Source organism: Salvelinus alpinus, chromosome 3, assembly GCF_045679555.1.
Source record: "Salvelinus alpinus chromosome 3, SLU_Salpinus.1, whole genome shotgun sequence".
NCBI classification, from domain to species: Eukaryota; Metazoa; Chordata; class Actinopteri; order Salmoniformes; family Salmonidae; genus Salvelinus; species Salvelinus alpinus.
The window spans coordinates 45776469-45799631 of NC_092088.1; the positions used below are offsets into that span (position 1 = coordinate 45776469).

At 41.6% G+C, this 23163-nt stretch overlaps 1 protein-coding gene across 6 annotated transcripts in view; it reads right to left on the reverse strand.

Annotated features, from left to right (window-relative positions):
• Window positions 1–20410, reverse strand: part of LOC139570818 (Golgi-specific brefeldin A-resistance guanine nucleotide exchange factor 1-like) — a 117626-nt gene extending 97216 nt beyond the window's left edge. For 5 of the 6 annotated variants that reach the window (XM_071393021.1, XM_071393018.1, XM_071393019.1 and 2 more), the window contains exons 1-3: window positions 20130–20410; window positions 3306–3409; window positions 2799–2865 (exon numbers count right to left, since the gene is read on the reverse strand). In XM_071393021.1, the coding sequence (XP_071249122.1) occupies window positions 2799–2865; window positions 3306–3401 (163 nt within the window). In that variant the 5' untranslated portion in view covers window positions 3402–3409; window positions 20130–20410. Of the gene's footprint in view, window positions 1–2798; window positions 2866–3305; window positions 3410–4459; window positions 4549–20129 lie in introns of all 6 variants that reach the window. The other variant, XM_071393017.1, reaches the window with a different exon arrangement.
• Between the last annotated feature and the right edge of the window lie 2753 nt (window positions 20411–23163).

Genomic DNA, 23163 nt, shown 5'->3' on the forward strand with positions numbered 1-23163 from the left:
CAGCATAGTATATCAAGATGAGCAGGATCGGACGGAGCGAAAACGTTCTGAGGATGCCTAAAGAAAGTTGCTCTCAGATGAACACCTACGGAAAGCACAAGCGAGGCAGGCCAAAGAACGTGATACTGGACAATGGTGGCTGAGCTGGAAGAGAGGACAGGGCACAAACTGCGGCCTAAGACTCCAGTTGAAGATTGTTACGGCATTATGTCCAAATCGGAATAAAGAGGACTAAGAGTAAAAGTATAAAACATTCTTATGTCTAAGTACAAGGAGAAAATTGCCCTGTGGAGGAAATATACACTGCTCAAAAAAATAAAGGGAACACTAAAATAACACATCCTAGATCTGAATGAATTAAATATTCTTATTAAATACTTTTTTCTTTACATAGTTGAATGTGCTGACAACAAAATCACACAAAAATTATCAATGGAAATCAAATTTATCAACCCATGGAGGTCTGGATTTGGAGTCACACTCAAAATTAAAGTGGAAAACCACACTACAGGCTGATCCAACTTTGATGTAATGTCCTTAAAACAGGTCAAAATGAGGCTCAGTAGTGTGTGTGGCCTCCACGTGCCTGTATGACCTCCCTACAACGCCTGGGCATGCTCTTGATGAGGTGGCGGATGGTCTCCTGAGGGATCTCCTCCCAGACCTGGACTAAAGCATCCGCCAACTCCTGGACAGTCTGTGGTGCAACGTGGCGTTGGTGGATGGAGCGAGACATGATGTCCCAGATGTGCTCAATTGGATTCAGGTCTGGGGAACGGGCGGACCAGTCCATAGCATCAATGCCTTCCTCTTGCAGGAACTGCTGACACACTCCAGCCACATGAGGTCTAGCATTGTCTTGCATTAGGAGGAACCCAGGGCCAACCGCACCAGCATATGGTCTCACAAGGGGTCTGAGGATCTCATCTCGGGACCTAATGGCAGTCAGGCTACCTCTGGCGAGCACATGGAGGGCTGTGCGGCCCCCCAAAGAAACGCCACCCCACACCATGACTGACCCACCGCCAAACCGGTCATACTGGAGGATGTTGCAGGCAGCAGAACGTTCTCCACGGCATCTCCAGACTCTGTCACGTCTGTCATGTGCTCAGTGTGAACCTGCTTTCATCTGTGAAGAGCACAGGGCGCCAGTGGCGAATTTGCCAATCTTGGTGTTCTCTGGCAAATGCCAAACGTCCTGCACGGTGTTGGGCTGTAAGCACAACCCCCACCTGTGGACGTCGGGCCCTCATACCACCCTCATGGAGTCTGTTTCTGACCGTTTGAGCAGACACATGCACATTTTTGGCCTGCTGGAGGTCATTTTGCAGGGCTCTGGCAGTGCTCCACCTGCTCCTCCTTGCACAAAGGCGGAGGTAGCGGTCCTGCTGCTGGGTTGTTGCCCTCCTACGGCCTCCTCCACATCTCCTGATGTACTGGCCTGTCTCCTGGTAGCGCCTCCATGCTCTGGACAGTACGCTGACAGACACAGCAAACCTTCTTGCCACAGCTCGCATTGATGTGCCATCCTGGATGAGCTGCACTACCTGAGCCACTTGTGTGGGTTGTAGACTCCGTCTCATGCTACCACTAGAGTGAAAGCACCGCCAGCATTCAAAAGTGACCAAAACATCAGCCAGGAAGCATAGGAACTGAGAAGTGGTCTGTGGTCACCACCTGCAGAACCACTCCTTTATTGGGGGTGTCTTGCTAATTGCCTATAATTTCCACCTGTTGTCTATTCCATTTGCACAACAGCATGTGAAATTTATTGTCAATCAGTGTTGCTTCCTAAGTAGACAGTTTGATTTCACAGAAGTGTGATTGACTTGGAGTTACATTGTGTTGTTTAAGTGTTCCCTTTATTTTTTTGATCAGTGTATTTGATAGTAATAGTACATATTAAGAACAAAGTATGGTCACAACCAAAACCCATCAAGGAAACATAACTAATGTGAAGGGATGAATGCTCTTCTTAAATTCAAGGAAATCCAACACAGAGTATATTCCATTTTTTACTGAATTGCATGTTGTGAGAAGAACTCAGAGGTACCGGTGTCTTGAAGTGTTGAGCATCTTCCCCTCCTTGAGCAGAAAAGAACACTTGCACAACTTAGCGTAACATTTACCTTCGCCGTCTTGTTCATAATGAGGCACTTGGATAAAAGACGAACAAACAGTGATATCGTATCAAATGGGACTTCTACAAATGATTAAGCTGAGTAGTCCCCCGCAGTAAGACATTGGTAGAGATAATATTGACAAACTTGAAAGGCCAGCCCATTTCTCTGTGGAAATCTGCTGCACACCTGATTAAATATGTTCTTACTCTTCAGGCAGGAGAAGGCACTTTGTGATAATCTGAATGCGTTTAGCCTCAAGGTCCCCGACTGACTGAGGTTTATTCATGTAACGTATTGGCGGAGGGAAAATTGAAAATATGGCTTTCATTTTAAGCTGGTCTTCTTCCATGGACAATGACAATGATAGTCGTTCTAGTATAATGAACAATTGCTATAAACTTAAAATACTTTCATGTGTTGTCATCTCCTCTGTATCTGCATAATAATGTAAGTATGAAATGCTGTTGGGGAGGAAATAATAGAGAGAAGATTTGCAAAGAGGGCTAGTCAGGAATTAGTAAAGGAGACTGCTGCAGGTATCTATTTGCCTGAGGGATAACAATTTATAAATAGGGACTTACCTTAGATATCCACTAATATTCTGTAGTTCTATAGAAAAAAAAGGGCAAATATACACTGCACCATGTACTGCACTTGCCATTATTAGGTTATTACCTTTCATATTGTTGAGAATCTCTTTCAGGTGGCTGAAACTGTTAAGCAATGGATCTTGTTCCTCATCCTGTACAACAATAAAACAAACAGTACTGGCATCAACAAAAACTCAAGCATGAGGACATTGAAGCTCAAAGTGAAACGACTCCATTCAAATGCTGTAGATTTGACCAAATTAACACAATGCCTACAATTTTAACGCAATTACTTTTTTTTCTACTCAGAGTAGCTGCCTATGTAGACTTAAGGTATTACAGTATTTATGACGATTAGGCCTTAACACTACACAAACAAACATTCATGGCAGCGCTATGAAAACTATTTCTGCATATCTCTTCTTTTTAATGTTCCTTCCTCTTGTACCAAGTCTGAAACACTCATTCCTTGAGCAGGTAGTTCTACAATTAAAAAAGCTCAACTAAACTGTTGTCTTATATCAAACTAAGCCTTGATTGGGAGATACTATTGTGTTACAAAAATTGTCTTTACCAAGACAAAACAACTTACCAAAGGAGTATGGGTATTCCACCTTGAATTCCTCTTGATGGCACCTACAACAGTACAGATCTCCCCTTGGACAATGTATATATTCTTGTCCACCATCCTGATACCTGAAAAGACAAACAAAAAAATGTATATACATTTTCAGTAGGCTTACTTCTTACTAAAGCAAGTAAAGTAATGAATGTAAAATAGCTTGGTAGTCAAAGACCAGCCAGTCAATGGAACTGTCTTAACTTAAACATTTTATCTTACAGCTAAAATCATCATAAAGCAGCTGTTCTCTGGACACCGCCTCAGACAAAATCGGGCAAGCCGAACATTATTAGATTGACATTGGTAATATTTGAATAGCAGTTTCCCCATGTACCTCAAAATGGTTGGATTAACCGTTAAGCAGGCCAGAGAAAGGTACTGTAGAAAGATAATATTGTGTGTCTGCAGGGAAATGTTATTTGACTATTGAGACTGAGAGGAGGTCATACTGAGGCAGAATTCTGTTCAAATTCATGATAAGCAGATTCAAAATAATAAGAGATGAATGGTACAGGGTGGTTGGAGTGCTGAAAGGCAAGCATTGATAGGCTTAGACTCGGGTGACTTAAATGCAAACAGAAGTGTATTATCACTTGTTTCAAAAGTGTTAACTCTCTGTCACAACACATTTAGTGAGGATATAGCAAATTGTGTGGCTCAGTAGAAGAACATAAGATTTGCTGTGGTCCTCCAAGGTCTCAGACTTCACACATAGAGCCATTGCTTGAATCCAAATACGGGCCTGAAGTTGTAAGAATGTAGCTAGCTAGATTATTTAAATGTAAAATAAACCATACAGCGTACAGTTGCTATTGATATGTGGCTTAGGCCATCACCTGTAGAACCACAGTGCCTTCAGAAAGTATTCACACCGACTTCTTCCACATTTTGATGTGTTACTGCCTGACTTTAAAATGTAAATTGATATTTTGTGTCACTGACCTACACAAAATAGCCGAAGTGGAATTATGTTTTTAGAGATGTTTAAAAATGAAAAGCTGAAATGTATTATGGAATTGTTATCGCAAGCCTAATAAGTTGCATGGACTCAGTGTGTGCAATAATGGCATTTAACATGATTATTGAATGACTACCTCAAATTTGTAACCCACACATACAACTACCTTTAAGGTCCCTCAGTCGAGCAGTGAATTTCAAACACAGACTCAACCACAAAGACCAGCAAGGTTTTCCAATGCCTCACAAAGGGCACCTGGGTAAAAATAAAAAAGCAGACATTGAATATCCCTGAGCATAGTGAAGTTACTAATTACACTTTGGATGGTCTATCAATACATCTAGTCACTAGAAAGATACAAGCGCCCTTCCAACTCAGTTGACGGAGAGGAAGGAAACCGCTCAGGGATTTCACCATGAGGAAATTGGTGACTTTAAAACAGTTAAGAGTTAAATTGCTGTGAGAAAACTGAGGATTGATCAACAACATTGTAGTTACTCCACAATACTAACCTAAATGGCAGAGTGAAAAGGAGGAAGTCTGTACAGAATACAAATATTCTGAAACATGCATCCTGCTTCAAATAAGGCACTAAAGTAAAACAGCAAAATTTGTGGCATAGAAATTCACTTTATGTTTGGGGCAAATCCATCATCACTGAGTACCACTTTATATTTTCAAGCTTGGTGGTGGCTGCTGTTATGGGTATGCTTGTCATCGGCAAGGACTAGGCAGTTTTTTAAAGGATAAAAATAAACTGAATAAAGCTAAGCACAGGCAAAAAACCTTGAGGAAAACCTGGTTTAGTCTGCTTTCCAACAGACACTGGGAGACAAATTCACCTAAAACACAAGGCCAAATATACACTGGAGTTGATTACCAATAACACATTGAATGTCCCTGATGGACTAGTTACAGTTGACTTAAATCTGCTTGAAAATCTATGTCAAGAGTTGAAAATGGTATACTAGCGATGATCAACAACCAACTTAACTGGGGTTGAAGAATTTGTAAAAAATGTATGTGCAAATATTGTTCAATCCAGGTGTGCAAAACTCTTAAGAAACTTACCCAGAAAGACTCTCAGCTGTAATCGCTGCCAAAGATGTGTCACTGCAACCTGAAAGGTTCTAAATGATGTCACCATTGCCCTTGATTCTAAGCAATGTTGTGCTGCTATTTTTATAGACTTGGCCAAAGCTTTTGATATGTTAGACCATCCCATTCTTGTGGGCCGGCTAAGGAGTATGGGTGTCTCTGAGGGGTCTTTGGCCTGGTTTGCTAACTACCTCTCTCAAAGAGTGCAGTGTATAAAGTCAGAATATCTGCTGTCTTAGCCACTGCCAGTCACCAATGGAGTACCCCAAGGCTCGATCCTAGGCCCCACGCTCAGTAGGAAGCTCTCTCATCCATTTATATGCAGATGATACAGTCTTATACTCAGCTGGCCCCTCCCCGGATTTTGTGTTAAACGCTCTACAACAAAGCCTTCTTAGAGTCCAGCAAGCTTTTTCTGCCCTTTACCTTTGTTTTGGAGGTGTCGAGGTTATGTGGTTTGGTAAGAAGAATGCCCCTCTTCCCACAGGTGTGATTACTACCTCTGAGGGGTTAGAGCTTGAAGTAGTCACCTCATACAAGTAATTGGGAGTATGGCTAGACGGTACACTATCCATCTCTCTGCACATATCTAAGCAGCAGGCTAAGGTTAAACCTAGACTTGGTTTCCTCTATCGTAAATGCTCCTCTTTCATACAAGCTGCCAAACTAACCCTGATTCAGATGACCATCCTACCCATGCTAGATTACGGAGACGTAATTTATAGATCGGCAAGTAAGGGTGCTCTCCAGCGGCTAGATGTCCTTACCATTCGGCCATCAGATTTGCCACCAATGCTTCTTATTGGACACATCACTGCACTCTATACTGCTCTGTAAACTGGTCATCTCTGTATACCCGTCGCAAGACCCACTGGTTGATGCTTATTTATAAAACCCTCTTAGGCCTCAATCACCCCTATCTGACATACCTAATGCAGCCCTCATCCAACACCCGTTCTGCCAGTCACATTCTGTTAATGGTCCCCAAAGCACACACATCCCTGGCTCACTCCTCTTTTCAGTTTGATGCAGCTAGCGACTGGAACAAGCGGCAACAAACACGCAAACTGGACAGTTTAATCAAAATGTGGAAAAAGTCAAGGGGAATGAATACCCTCTGAAGGCACTGTATTTGGCTAACTCACAAAATTATTTAAATAATCAACTTATAAATTGTTTATGGAAAACAATAGGGCTGTGACGATACCAGTACCGCAATATTTTTCCATGGAAAAAATTAAAACACGAAGCGGACCTAACTCTTTGGTCCTTTAAATACCTGCTGTTTGTAAAATATTGTGTGCTATTGCTTGGAATATAAATACATGTGAGACTCTGGATGACAACATAATTGTGTTTGTTTCCAACATTAGGGCTGTTTTCCTAAAGTGTTATGTTTCCTTGCCACGATACTAATGATTATCGCAATACTGGTATCGTCCCAGCCCTAGAAAACAATTGCGCAGACATAACCATAAAGCAACTAGCCAAATGGTGCTTTCAAGACAACTAGGAACTCTGAAAAAAAAACGAGGTCAAATTGTGACGTTATAGGATGATGCCCGAGTTTGACTTGGAATTCCACTGAAAACTGAATGCATCCGGTTGTTTCCATCCCACTAAGGCTGCTCTGTCAAAGATGAGAATCTCTGCATCTTGCTAATACTGAAAAACCACCTAGCATATGAACAAAACGATGTAACTAGCCAAGAAACACAAGGACAAAGTCACACTTAAGTGGGTCGTTCTACCTCAAAAAGCAAGAGGATTTCAAAACCCACCATCTCAGATGGTTCTGAAATAATTTCTGTAGTTCGTAACAGATAGGATTAGCATTCCTGAAACATTGTTGAAATATAATTTTAACTCTGAGAAATTAAGCTAATTGCTTGAACCCAAATTAGCCATTTTAATTTATAGGATTCAGATATTCAATAAATATAGTACCCAACATCCGATTCGTACCAAACTTCCAATGAGTAAAACATGAGGAGTCCCCACAAAAATTGTCAAGTCACCCACGGACCCCCCCACGCCAATCTCACCCAACAACTAGTATACAGTATGAGTTCTATATGTTTGACAAGTAGTATGAAGCTGTGGCTTGGAATACTGCTTCTCCATACTACGTAATGTATTCCTAGTGAATCTGGTCATTTCTTCCCCTCACTGTTCAGAGAAATTAGTCATTGAAGTCACTTGCAATATTTACCATTAAGTAGTGTGAAAGTACCAGGATTTGACCATTAGAAGCTGCTGTTGCTACTATACCGGCACTTATTCATGTAGCTGGTCTCTTGTGTTTATTAAATAGATCACAACACTTCCATTGCAACATTGGGTAGAAAACTAATAGATTTGTCTCATTATGAAAATAAATTGTGGTCATCCTCACAATTCAAACCAGTCCTCCATGAAAGCAATTACATTTTTCCTAATAGCAACCTAATGATTCAAACCAACTCTCCTCGAATAGTCCAACCTGGGGTCTCATTTGCTTACAGAAATATGCTTTTTCAAAACCCAGACTATGAAAAAAAAAAAAAAAAGTTTTAAATAGGGGATGGGCGGTAACCAGATTTTCATATCGTCCTTCTCTCATACCGGGAAATAAGGTATTACCGCCATAAAAAAACAACATTGGGCGTCTAGTACCTAACAAAATTAGCACTAGTAATAGCGAATTACAATGCAGGTTGCTAGCTAAATATGCTAACGAGCACAATCGAAAAATAAACCAATTTTAACTACAGGCTATTTAGATCATAAAGTCATACATACAGAGGTAGGCGCTACCAAATGTCATTTTTGGTGAGTTTGGACATTTATAAGCTAATGTGAACGAGAGACATTCTACAAATGAACAAAGTCTTGACACATGCTTGTCTGAAGGAAGAACAGTACTGGCTCTGCAGCAGCATGTGGCTACATGCTGTGTCTGTGTGGAGTCTGGAGTCACTAGGGCAACGAACCTGCCTGCTCTGCTCAGAGAAGAAGATGGGCCAAGAACTGAGAGGAAAAACGCAAGGAAATCAAGATAGTGGCAGCAGTACAAATAACTTATCTAAAGGGCTTTGATTTACAAACACAGCAGAAAGCTGACAATATGACGCCCCTGTCACCTTATTAATTCAGCCACTTACTTAGATTAACTAGCAAGTTGCGTTAATGCAAAATTCAGTTTTTCACACAGGAAAAAATATAAAACAAAAATATAAAACGCATAAGAAATATCTTGCTGTGTTTTGTAAACATGTGAAATGCACCAGACTAATTTTATGCTTCAATTGCGCTTCTCCACTCAGATGAGAATTCACGAACGGGCATTCTATGTAGCTACTTTTCTCGGTGTAGCCAGCCTACTTTTCTCTGGTAAAATGCAAGATTAACTTTAAGCAAAACATGAGGAAATATTTTTGGCTACATTCTTTCTATGATAAACAGAAATATGATGGTCATGCATCGTTTTTGCAAAAAATTAAGAGCATTTACTTGTGTGGCTGCCAGCCAAATAGCATTGCACTTCTGTTGTCATCTGATGAAAATGAAGCATTTTCTGCCGAATGTGTTGCACTAATGTATTTTCTGTTATGGAAAACTATAGTTACACTTCCCTGTTCACTCCATTGAAGCAAAAAAACGCTTGTCTTTCAATATAAAAACGCGATCCTCATCAATATACAGCAGGACTCACCTGCTCCCGCATTCTCCCGTTGTGCTTTTTACAAACAAGGACGTGATTAGCTCAACTGTTCTGGGGAACTACGGTAAGCTTCATAACATAAAATAATGTGATAGGTGAAATAAAGAACGCAATCTGCTTCATCTCCTAACGTATTGCACAAGTTGACTGAAGGTATTTACTTAAAAAGGTAGCTACAAATATTTAAATATGTTGAAAAACTTCAAATAAATCGTTTCAACGGTATGAAAAACCCATCTAGTGGCAATTTCCAAATACCCCAGTATACAGTATATACAGTATACTGCCCAAGCCTAGTTTTAAACCATTTCACCTGCGTTTTATATTGAAAGTCCGCGTTTTTTGCTTCAATAGTGTGATATGGGGTGTGCAACTATCATTTTTCTTCACGCAAAATACATTAGTGCAGGGCTCTCCAGCCCTGTTCTTGGAGAGATACCATCCTGTATTGTAGGTTTTTGCTCTAACTCCAGTTGTAACTAACCTGAATCAGCTTATGAACAGCTAATTATTAGAATCAGGTGTGATAGATTCGGGCTCTCCAGGAACAGGGTTGGAGAGTCCTGCATCAGTGCAACACATTCGTCAGAAAATCGTTTTCATCAGATAACAGAAGAGCAACACTATTTGGCTGAAGTAAATTAGCTTACAATGAGAAAGGTATTTTTTGAAAAAACTTTGGAAAAACTATACCCAAGGAAAGTAAAAGAGAAAAGTAGCAAACACATCAGTCAGAGGCTATCTTCATGATCTAATGACGAAGGCAAAGATATTTCATCCGAGTGGAGAAGTGCAACTGAAGCACGAAGTCTATTTTTACAACCATTGAGAATGTTCAAATACGTTGAGGAATTATTGTCAATCTTTCCAACTGTTTCCCTTTCGATAACCACTTAGCGTGAAAAGGAAAAATGTAATGCTCTGATCCAGTGGAATAAAATAGGCCTACCTGATTACTTCTTATCCCTTGCGCAAATAGACTAAAGCTGTGTCTGTCCCGAGCTCACTGGCAAGGGAAACTGAGGGCCCATAATATGTTGTACAATGTAGCAAGGAGCTTCAGGCTGGACCCAATTGATAATACACTGCTCAAAAAAATAGAGGGAACACTTAAACAACACAATGTAACTCCAAGTCAATCACACTTCTGTGAAATCAAACTGTCCACTTAGGAAGCAACACTGATTGACAATACATTTCACATGCTGTTGTGCAAATGGAATAGACAAAAGGTGGAAATTATAGGCAATTAGCAAGACACCCCCAATAAAGGAGTGGTTCTGCAGGTGGTGACCACAGACCACTTCTCAGTTCCTATGCTTCCTGGCTGATGTTTTGGTCACTTTTGAATGCTGGCGGTGCTTTCACTCTAGTGGTAGCATGAGACGGAGTCTACAACCCACACAAGTGGCTCAGGTAGTGCAGCTCATCCAGGATGGCACATCAATGCGAGCTGTGGCAAGAAGGTTTGCTGTGTCTGTCAGCGTAGTGTCCAGAGCATGGAGGCGCTACCAGGAGACAGGCCAGTACATCAGGAGACGTGGAGAGGAGGCCGTAAGAGGGCAACAACCCAGCAGCAGGACCGCTACCTCCGCCTTTGTGCAAGGAGGAGCAGGAGGAGCACTGCCAGAGCCCTGCAAAATGACCTCCAGCAGGCTGTGTGCTTAGGGTCGTTGACCTGTGAGGAGGTGAACCTTCGCCCAAGTCTGAGGAGCTGAGCGCTCTGGAGCAGGTTTTCATCAAGGATCTCTCTGTACTTTGCTCTGTTCATCTTTCCCTCGATCCTGACTAGTCTCCCAGTTCCTGCCGCTGAAAAACATGCCAGCATCATCATGCTGCCACCACTATGCTTCACCGCAGGGACGGTGCCAGGTTTCCTCCAGATGTGACGCTTGGCAATCAGGCCAAAGAGTTCAATCTTGGTTTCATCAGACCAGAGAATCTTGTTTCTCAAGGTCAAAATCCTTTAGGTGCCTTTTGGCAAACTCAAAGCGGACTGTCATGTGCCTTTCACTGAGGAGCGGCTTCCATCTGGCCACTACCATAAAGACCTGAAAAAAAGCTGCAGAGAACGTTGTATTTTAATGTAGGCAACGAGGCTCTTCCCCGTTGCCTACATCATCCTCCAAATCCCACTAACATCAGACGCCTCAGAGCGCAACTGGTCCTTGTTTAAGAACACACACACCAAAGCGCACAACAGGCTGACCAATACAAGTGTTGAAAAATAGGTGGCCAACCGGGCAAATTAGGATTTTTGAGCATGACAACGAGCCATCCTCAACAAGGTTGGAAAGTGACAGTGTAGATGAGGCATCAGAGTCTGATGTTCAAGAAGTGGACATTGAGGAGGTCCAGGGAGAATACATGGAAGCCTGAGAGGAAGACAACCAAAGATTTCATTTCTAGACTCTCATTTTACAGATCTATGTTGAAAACGTTTTTGGGAGATGCGATAGAACATTGGGAACATTCAATACTCCATTTTGATGTTCAGTGAAATCATCCCATGTTAAGAGTCAACTCATTTAATTAAAGTTAAATTCGTAACTAAATAGCTTTTTATTTCTATTGGAAGGATTTAATCATTTGCAATTATGTCTACTTATGATAAGGTAAAATGTTTAAGTTTCTGTCTCCATATGATATGGAAAATATATGCAATGCAAAAAACATGACATTTAAATGGTATTAATATTAATATATTTATATTCCCGTTAATTCTCACGGAAAGTTTCCACCTCTGAATATTCCACCAAAATGTGCAACCCTACTTATGACCGAAAATCACTTCTGGACATCTGAACAGCAATTATTCAACTCGAATTGGACAAAGATTTTTTTCATTAACGAGTCCCGACAAAGGATATACGGCTTTCTCGGGAACGGGGCCAAATCCTCATCATTTGCATTTAGAAAAGACGGAGAAAAAGGGTTCTGGAGGTCAGGCTGCCTTTGAGAATTCATAGACGAGTGAGTAAACCTCCTCTACCATAAGTCCTATTAGCCAACGTGCAATCATTGGATAACAAAATGGATGAGAGCCGATCAAGGATATCCTACCAACGAGACATTAAAAACTGTAATACCTTACGTTTCATCGAGCCGTGGCTGAACGACATGGAAAACATACCACTGGCGGGGTACTCGGTCCACCTGCAAGATAGAACAGCTGCTTCCAGTAAGACGAGGGGTGGCGGTCTGTGTCAATAACAGCTGGAACATGAAATCTAATATTAAGCAAGCCTGAGGTAGAGTCTCTCATGATAAGCTGTGGAACACACTATTTACCAAGGGTTTTCATCTATATTCTTCGTAGCTGTCTACATACCACCACAAACCGATGCTGGCACTAAAACCACAATCAATGAGCTGTACATCGTGGCCAAAAGTTTTGAGAATGACACAAATATTAATTTTCACAAAGTCTGCTGCCTCAGTTTGTATGATGGCAATTTGCATATACTTCAGAACGTTATGAAGATTGATCAGATGAATTGCAATTAATTGCAAAGTCCCTCTTTGCCATGCAAATGAACTGAATCCCCAAAAAACATTTCCACTGCATTTCAGCCCTGCCACAAAAGGACCAGCTGACATCATGTCAGAGATTCTCTCGTTAACACAGGTGTGAGTGTTGACGAGGACAAGGATGGAGATCACTCTGTCATGCTGATTGAGTTCGAATACCAGACTGGAAGCTTCAAAAGGAGGGTGGTGCTTAGAATCATTGTTCTTCCTCTGTCAATCATGGTTACCTGCAAGGAAACGCGTGCCGTCATCATTGCTTTGCACAAAAAGGGCTTCACAGGCAAGGATATTGCTGCCAGTAAAATTGCACATAAATCAACCATTTATCGGATCATCAAGAACTTCAAGGAGAGCGGTTCAATTGTTGTGAAGGAGGCTTCAGGGCGCCCAAGAAAGTCCATCAAGCGCCAGGACCGTCTCCTAAAGTTGATTTAGCTGCGGGATCGGGGCACCACCAGTACAGAGCTTGCTCAGGAATGGCAGCAGACAGGTGTGAGTGCATCTGCACGCACAGTGAGGCGAAGACTTTTGGAGGATGGCCTGGTGTCAAGAAGGGCAGCAAAGAAGCCACTTCTCTCCAGGAAAAACATCAGGGACAGACTGATATTCTGCAAAAGGTACAGGGATTGGACTGCTGAGGACTGGGGTAAAGTCATTTTCTCTGATGAATCCCCTTTCCGATTGTTTGGGGCATCCGGAAAAAAGCTTGTCCGGAGAAGACAAGGTGAGCGCTACCATCAGTCCTGTGTCATGCCAACAGTAAAGCATCCTGAGACCAATCATGTGTGGGGTTGCTTCTCAGCCAAGGGAGTGGGCTCACTCACAATTTTGCCTAAGAACACAGCCATGAATAAAGAATGGTACCAACACATCCTCCGAGAGCAACTTCTCCCAAACATCCAGGAACAGTTTGGTGACGAACAATGCCTTTTCCAGCATGATGGAGCACCTTGCAATAAGACAAAGTGATAACTAAGTGGCTTGGGGAACAAAACATCAATATTTTGGGTCCATGGCCAGGAAACTCCCCAGACCTTAATCCAATTGAGAACTTGTGGTCAATCCTCAAGAGGCGGGTGGACAAACAAAACCCCACAAATTCTGACAAAATCCAAGCATTGATTATGCAAGAATGTGCTGCCATCAGTCAGGATGTGGCCCAGAAGTTAACTGACAGCATGCCAAGGCGGATTGCAGAGGTCTGGAAAAAGAAGGGTCAACACTGCAAATATTGACTCTTTTCATCAACTTCATGTAATTGTCAATAAAAGCCTTTGACACTTATGAAATGCTTGTAATTATACTTCAGTATTCCATAGTAACATCTGACAAAAATATCTAAAGACACTGAAGCAGCAAACTTTGTGGAAATTAATATTTATGTCATTCTCAAAACTTTTGGCCACGACTGTATACGGCCAAAAGCAAACAGGAAACAATCATCTAGAGGCGGCACTCCTAGTGGCCGGGGACTTTAATGCAGGAAAACTTAAATCAGTTTTACCTAATTTCATCAGCACGTTAAATGTGCAACCAGAGGGAAAAAAAGTCTAGACCACCTTTACTCCACACACAGAGACACGTACAAAGCTCTCCCTCGCCCTCCATTTGGCAAATCTGAACATAATTCTATCCTCCTGATTTCTGCTCACAAGCAAAAACTAAACCAGGAAGTACCAGTGACTCGCTCAATAAGGAAGTGGTCAGAGGACGCAGATGCTAAACTACAGGACTGTTTTGCTAGCACAGACTGGAATATGTTCCAGGATTCTCCGATGGCATTGAGGAGTACACTACATCAGTCCCTGCCTTCATCAATAAGTCCATTGATGACGTCGTCCCAACAGTGACCATACGTACATACCCCAACCAGAAGCCATGGATTACAGGCAACATTCACACTGAGCTAAAGGGTAGAGCTGCCGCTTTCAAGGAGCGGGACTCTAACCCGGAAGCTTTTAAGAAATCCCGCTATGCCCTCCGACAAACCATCAAACAGGCAAAGCTTCAATACAGGACTAAGATTGAATCCTACTACACCGGCTCTGACGCTCTTCAGATGTGGCAGGGCTTGCAAACTATTACAAACTAGAAAGGGGAGCACTGCCGCGAGCTGCCCAGTGACGCAAGTCTACCATACAAGCGAAATACCTTCTATACTCGCTTTAATACCAGCAACACTGAAGCATGCAGGGGGGCATCAGCTGTTCCAGAAAACTGTGTGATCACGCTCTCCATAGCCAATGTGAGTAAGACCTTTAAACAGGCTAACATTCACAAGGCCAGACGGATTACCAGGACGTGTACTCCGAGCATGCGCTGACCAACTGGCAAGTGTCTTCAATTAAATTTTCAACCTTTCCATGACCGAGTCTGTAATACCAACATGTTTCAAGCAGACCACCATAGTCCCTGTGCCCAAGAACACCAAGGTAACCTGCCTAAATGACTACCGACTCATAGCAATCACGTCCTTAGCCATTTAGTGCTTGAAAGTCTGGTCAAGGCTCACAACACCTTTATCCCAGAAACCCTAGACCCACTCCAATTTGCATACAACCCCAACAGAGCCACAGATGATCCCATCTTTATTGCACTCCACACTGCCCTTTCCCACCTGGACAAAAGGAACACCTACGTGAGAATGCTATTCATTGACTAAGCTCAGTGTTCAACACCAAAGCTCATTACTGAGCTAAGGACCCTGGAGCTAAACACCTCCCTCTGCAACTGGATCCTGGACTTCCTGACGGGCCGCCCCCAGTTGGTAAGGGTAGGTAACATCTGCCGAGCTGATCCTCAACACAGGGGCCCCTCAGGTGCATGCCCAGCCCCCTCCTGTACTCCCTGTTCACCCACGACTGAATAGCCAAGTACGACTCCAACACCATCATGTTTCCCGACGACACAACTGATCACTGACAACGATGAGACAGCCTATGGGGAGTTCAGAGAGCTGGAAGTGTGGTGCCAGGGTAACAACCTCTCCCTCAACGTGAGCAAGACAAAGGAGATGATTGTGGACTACAGAGAAAGGAGGACCGAGCACGCCCCATTCTCATCGATGGGGCTGTAGTGGAGCAGGTTGAGAGCTTGAAGTTCCTTGGTGTCCACATCACCAACAAACTATCATGGTCCAAACACACCTAGACAGTCATGAAGAGGGCACAACAATGCCTATTCCCCCCCAGGTGACTGAAAAGATTTGGCATGACCCCCAGATCCTCAAAAAATTATACAGCTGCACCGTTGAGAGCATCCTGACTAGAGGTCGACCGATTAATCGGAATGGCCGATTAAATCGGGGCCGATTTCAAGTTTTCATAACAATCGGAAATTGGTATTTTTGGGCGCTGATTTGTCTTTTTTTTTTTTTTTTTTTTTTACACCTTTATTTAATCTTTATTTAACTAGGCAAGTCAGTTAAGAACACATTCTTGTTCTCAATGACGGCCTAGGAACGTCCTGCCTCGTTCAGGGGCAGATGACATATTTTTAACCTTGTCAGCTCGGGGGATACAATCTTGCAACCGTACAGTTAACTAGTCCAATGCTCTAACACCTGATTACATTGCACTCCACGAGGAGCCTGCCTGTTAGCGAATGCAGTAAGCTAAGGTAAGTTGCTAGCTAGCATTAAACTTATCTTATAAAAAAACAATCAATGACTGTCATTGCTCCAATGTGTACTTAACCATAAACATCAATGCCTTTCTTAAAATCAATACACAAGTATATATTTTTAAACCTGCATATTTAGCTAAAAGAAATCCAGGTTAGCAGGCAATATTAACCAGGTGAAATTGTGTCATTTCTCTTGCGTTCATTGCATGCAGAGTCAGGGTACATTCAACAGTTTGGGCCGCCTGGCTCTTTGCGAACTAATTTGCCAGAATTTTACGTAATTATGACAACATTGAAGGTTGTGCAATGTAACAGGAATATTTAGACTCATGGATGCCACCCGTTAGACAAAATACGGAACGGAATAAACGTTTTGTTTTCGAGGTGATAGTTTCCGGATTAGTCAAAGGTATATGGTTTAGAGAGAAATAGTCGACGCGTTATCATTCCTGTAATAACTTGCGGCTGAATTTGAAAGGGGTTCCTTCGTTATTTTACCGTTCATGTCTTCCATAGAGAATGTATTGATCTACTTCAAATAAGGTCTCTGTTTCGTGCAGGCTTAAACCGCCTCGACGTTTTGATACCCGTGTAAATCTCACTAGGATAAGGTAACGTTTGTCAACATATTTTCATAAATCCACTCTACAATTTTTTTTATCTTCGCTTATATTTAGCCAATATTGATCAGAGTTACCTTGTCCTATGGATATCTACACAGTTATAAAATTGGCACGGTGATGTAAGCCTGCACGAAACAGACCTTATTTTAAGTGAATCTAAAAATATCCTATGCAATAAATGAAGGAACCGCTTTTCAGATTTTGCTAGGTGTCATGGAAATTATGACTCGCACTTTAGTTGTCAATTCTTACCATGCCCATTATTAAAATAGGATTTCCTGCATATAGAAATTAAGGTTTTTGTTTTCAACATTCATCACAGGTAACTTAAACTCTATTTTTATTCAAACAGTTGAGAGTATTTGACTCCTAAGCAGACTCTTCAGTATCATTGTCACTTCAGAGCTGTGTGTGTGTATTTATGTATTATATTAAGTTAAAATAAAAGTGTTCATTGTTCATTCAGTATTGTTGCAATTGTCATTATTACAAAAATGTGTATGTATGATATATATATTAAAAAAATATATATATTTAATAAATAGGCCGATTAATCGGTATCGGCTTTTTTTGTCCTCCAATAATCGGTATCGGTATTGAAAAATCATAATCGGTCGACCTCTAATCCTGACGGGTTGCATCACCGCCTGGTATGGCAACTGCTCAGCCTCTGACCGCAAGGCACTACAGAGGGTAGTGCGTACGGCCCAGTACATCACTGGGGCCAAACTTTCTGCCATCCAGGACCTCTATACCAGGCGGTGTCAGATGAAGGCCCCAAAACTTGCCAATGCCCAGAAAATTGCCAAGGACTCCAACCACCCTAGTCATAGACTGTTCTCTCTGCTACCGCACAGCAAGCGGTACCGGAGTGCTAAGTCTAGGTCAAAAAGGCTTCTTAATAATGATCGGACCCTTTTTTTCAATTTGTGTCTAAAATGACACCCAAATCTAACTGCCTGTAGCTCAGGACCTGAAGCAAGGATATGCATATTTTTGATACCATTTGAAAGGAAACACTGAAGTTTGTGGAAATGTGAAATTAATGTAGGAGAATATAACACATTAGATCTGGTAAAAGATAACAAATTTTTCATCATTTTCGAAATTCAAAATTAAGGCCACACTATTATTCCAGTTTAGGCACAATTTAGATTTTGGCCACTAAATGGCAGCAGTGTGTGTGTAAAGTTTTAGACTGGTCCAATGAACCAGTGCATTTCTGTTCAAAATGTTGTATCAAGAATGTGCCTAATTGATCTATTAATACATTTTAAGTTCATAACTGTGCACTTTCCTCAAACAATAGCATAGTATTCTTTCACTGTAATAGCTACTGTAAATTTGACAGTGCAATTAGATTAACAAGAATTTAAGCTTTGTATAGCTTACAGCTATACTGTTATTTTATTGTTGCTCCTTAATTCTATTTTATTTTCGTTAAACTGCATTGTTGGTTAAGAGCTTGTAAGTAAGCATTTCACTGTAAGGTCTACCTACACCTGTTGTATTTTGTGCATGTGACAAATAAAAATGTATTTGATTTGTCTAGCGTATTTTGTTCTGTTGAAAGTCTACCAACAAATTTGCTGTTTCCATCAGGCCTGTTGTGACATTTTTTTATCCAACATGTACTTTACTCACAGAAAAAGGTTGCATGGAAACCTTGTTACTGTCTATCTTTATTTCTCCAAACACAATTCCAATCACTGTCTTTTAAGCATTTTAACAATGCTTCTTACACATTTTCTAAAAGAGAACTGATACTGTATACTGGTCGTTAGGGTGGGATTGGCATGGGTTGTGGGGGGTCCGTGGGTTGCTTTTGCCAATTTTGGGGGATTCCCCATGTCTTACTCATTAGTAGGAAGACGTTTGCTCCAAATCGGATGTTGGGTACAATATTTATTGAATATTATCTGAAATCCTATAACTTAAATGGCCAATTTGAGTGCAATCAATTAGCTTAATTTCTGAGATAAAACTAAATTTCAACAAAACAAAGTTTCAGGAACACCGATCTTAACCATTTCAGTACAGAAGATTTCAGAGCAATCTGAGACGGTGGGTGTCATGGCTTGCTGAAATGACATGGAACGACACTAGTAGCCTTTCGGGATAATTCAACCAACTTCTACATTTGGGCTTTCCAAATGCTGTGTGACTGACCACCTGCCAAAGTGGCTGGTGAAACAGGGCTCTACAGTGCGACCATTTTACTCACATATGCGCCTAAATGTTTTGCTGTGCGACATGGAATTTTTATTTAGGAGCAACAGTGCACCTACAAAATTAACAATTCTAGTTAACACCTCAAATGTTTCATTGTGTTGCTAAACTTGTTTGTGTGCACCTACATTTTTCAATTAAGGCGCATATGTGCTCCTTGTAAAAAACGTCAGCCCTGTGAAATAGACATTCTTACCCGCCAATGCCAAAATCTACCCGCATTTGGTGAGTGTTAATTCAACGTCAAAATGTGGAAACAATGCCAGGGCAATTCATACTTAGTTGCCATCATACCTTGTTCAAAGACTATTACAGGGTAAGGAAACCAATGTGTCATTTAATAATTTGGGTGACCTATCCCTTTAACACATCTATGGCCCAATTGATAACCTAGCAGCAATATTGCAATCTAGCTAGCTACTCAGCTAGTCAGGTACGGGCATCTGATGATTAGCAAGGATAGTCCAGATAACTAGCTGGCTAAGTAATAAAGGCCTGCATTATCACTTGATTTTCAACATGAACAGACAGCGGAATGTCAACCAAGAATATTCCTAATACTGCTGGTGAATTAAGTTAACACCCCATCATGTGATGAAGCATACAGGTTGGCAAAGTAGATAAAGTAACGTTCATTGGATTGACACCAATGACGTTACAATCTAGCTAGCTAGTTAAAGTAGCTAGCTCTCTGCATAAGACAGCTAACGTTAACTACATAAGTGGCTTGCTGTAGAATTCAATAGCTAGCTAACTGTCATGGCCAACGATTTAGCTAGCATTAACTCGTCTTTCTTGGTGAGACAGATAACGTTAACATTAGTTACTTAGCTACTTTATCACGCTAACGTAGTTAGGCTCAGTCATACATTTGACAGGTCGGCTAGCTAGTTATGCCCTAGTTTACATCGTTGACAACACACAGCGTCGGTGTGAAATTAGCCATTACTGGGTTTTTGAAGCATCAGCTAGCAAACTAACATTGCACACAACTTTTTGGATCAAACTGAACTGCGAAAATACCCTACCTGTTAGGAGTTCCAAGATGGAGTGCTGTGCGATTTCAATTGATAAGCTAGCAAGCTAACTGCCCAACAGTGATGACCAATAATCAATTACAAGACATAGGAAAACTACTATATTTTGACATTCCAGTACGTGAGACACATTCAAACCAAAAACTATTAATTCAAAAGGTAGCTATATGGTTCCTAATATACACAAATGAAACACATAAACCGGCCGACAATCTGTACTTAGTAAACACACTACGTGGAAAAGCTGGGTCTTCACAACCGAACATGCTGCACTGCCTCTGGAATAGTTTGACAGCTCTCTAGGCCAATCGGGTTTGACTGCTCGGTAAACCAATCAATCCCGATTAAATATAATTATTTTAGCAAAAAAATATTGATTCACTTGAAGATATGGGAGTTTTTTTTAAACATTTACCATAATTAGGTACATAAATTTATGTTGATCCATAAACTAATGTTTTTCAGCTAATCCCAGTCACAACAGAACTAAAATCAATGAATCAAAATGGGCAGGACTACATAAGGACTACGTAAGCAGCACGGTTGAGAGTGTTCGTGATAACGAAAGCATGATGGTCAGCATCCATGGCATTGCAAAATACTGCAGCACTGGTCAGTTTAAAAAATCTTTGACTGCAGACTAGGCTACACATCTCTGCAACCTGATGTAAACAACATTACAAGCTGTTCATTGTAGCCTATGTTTCCAGTACATGCTGGCTTCATCTGTTGATACACATGTATGAAGGTTTTCGTTTAATTTTGTTTCATACAAAATACCGGCCCTGTTTGTGGGCCGGTATGATGAAAAAATCATTCAAAAATAACATTATTTCGGGAGCCAATGTTTCCTTATGCATTCATGGTTGTGCTATTCTTTAGCATTATAACCATTAATTATGGAATAGTTATTTCCATAATGGCTGATTAATCAATAGATAGACCTATTGAAAGTATATGGAGGGAAAACTTCATGTGAAATATCTCATTTAAAATGTAGCCTATATTGCAGTGTAAACTTTCATTTTTGTAGAAAATAAAAGCATTTATGTTTCTACATGTCATGTAAAGATCTTGTGGGGTTTTCTATAACTTATCAAAATTGAATGTACAGTATATCAAAGCCCTTATCTCTCTGTGATATCAGTGGCCTATTTATTTAACATATATTCCATGACAATTGTATTGCTTTGTGTTTAAAACATGCAGCGGTGACTCCTTACAATCAAAGCCCTTTATTTGCCCATTTGCAAAGTGTTTGATCACCTGTGGGGTTTGTAATTACAACATTTCATCTGCAAATAAAGGAACGTAAGACACGCCAACCCCACTGAGGCAATAACAAGACAGATATCTTTATGGATGTCAGTCATACACCTGTACATACATGACATTTGTGGTATGCTCAACCAACAGGTTATGTTTTGTACAAATTGTTGTGAACATCTGTCAAAATAGTAAAAATAAACACCTGGAACCTAGATGATAATATTTAATCTACAAAACTAAAATTGTTCAACAGTTTGCACATTGAAACAATGTGTTAATTTATTCATCAAACAGCACAATCATTATTACATAATTATAGACGATGATGTGAAAGAAGTAGGCTTCTTCTCCACTACATGAAACATCTGGATTTCTTTTGATGACACAGAGTGGAATATGTTACGGGGTTCATCCAATGGCATTGAGGAGTATACCACCTTAGTCACCGGCTTCATCAATAAGTGCATCGACGACGTTGTCCCCACAGTGACCGTACGTACAACCAGACGCCATGCATTACAGGCAACATCCGCACCGAGCTAAAGGCTAGAGCTGTCACTGTCAAGGAGTTAGACACTAATCCGAACGCTTATAAGAAATCCCGCTATGCTCTCCGACGAACCATCAAACAGGCAAAGCGTCAATACAGGACTAAGATTGAATCATACTACACCATCTCTGACGCTCGTCGTGGCAGAGCATGTAAACTATTACGGACTACGAAGGGAAGCCCAGCTGCGAGCTGCCCAGTGACGCAAGCCTACCAGACGAGCTAAATGCATTTTATGCTCGCTTCGAGGCAAGCAACATTGAAGCATGCATGAGAGCGCCAGCTGTTCTGGACAACTGTGAATCACGCTCTCCGTAGCCGATGTGAGCAAGACCTTTAAACAGGTTAACATTCACAAGGCCGTGTACTCAGAGCATGCGCGGACCAACTGTCAAGTGTCATCACTGACATTTTCAATATCTCTGACCGAGTCTGTAATACCTACATGTTTCAAGCAGACCACCATAGTCCCTATGCCCAAGAAAGCAAAGCTAACCTGCCTAAATGACTACCGCCCTGTAGCACTCATGTCAGTAGCCATGAAGTGCTTTGAAAGCCTGGGCATGTCTCACATCAACACCAGCATCCAGGAAAGCCTAGACCCACTCAATTCACATACCGTCCCAACACAGCTGACGCAATCTCAATCGCACTCCACACTGCCCTTTCCCACCTGGACAAAAGGAACACCTGTGAGAATGCTGTTCATTGACTACAGCTCAGCATTCAACACCATAGTGCCCACAAAGCTCATCACTAAGCTAAGGACCCTGGGACTAAACACCTCCCTCTGCAACTGGATCCTGGACATCCTGATGGGCCGCCCCTAGGTGGTAAGGGTAGGTAACAACACATCTGCCACGCTGATCCTTAATACGGGGGCCCCTCAGGGGTGTGTGATTAGTCCCCTCCTGTTACTCCCCGTTCACCCACGACTGCGTGGTCAAGCACGACTCCAACACCATCATTAAGTTTGCTGACGACACAACAGTGGTAGGCCTGATCACCGACAATGATGAGACAGCCTAGAGGGAGGAGGTCAGAGACCTGGCAGTGTGGTGCCAGGACAATTCTCTCCCTCCACGTGAGCAAGACAAAGGAGCTGATCGTGGACTACAGTCAAAAGGAGGACCGAACATGCCCCCATTCAAATCAACGGGCTGTAGTGGGAGTTGAGAGTTAAGTTCCTTGGTGTACACATCACCA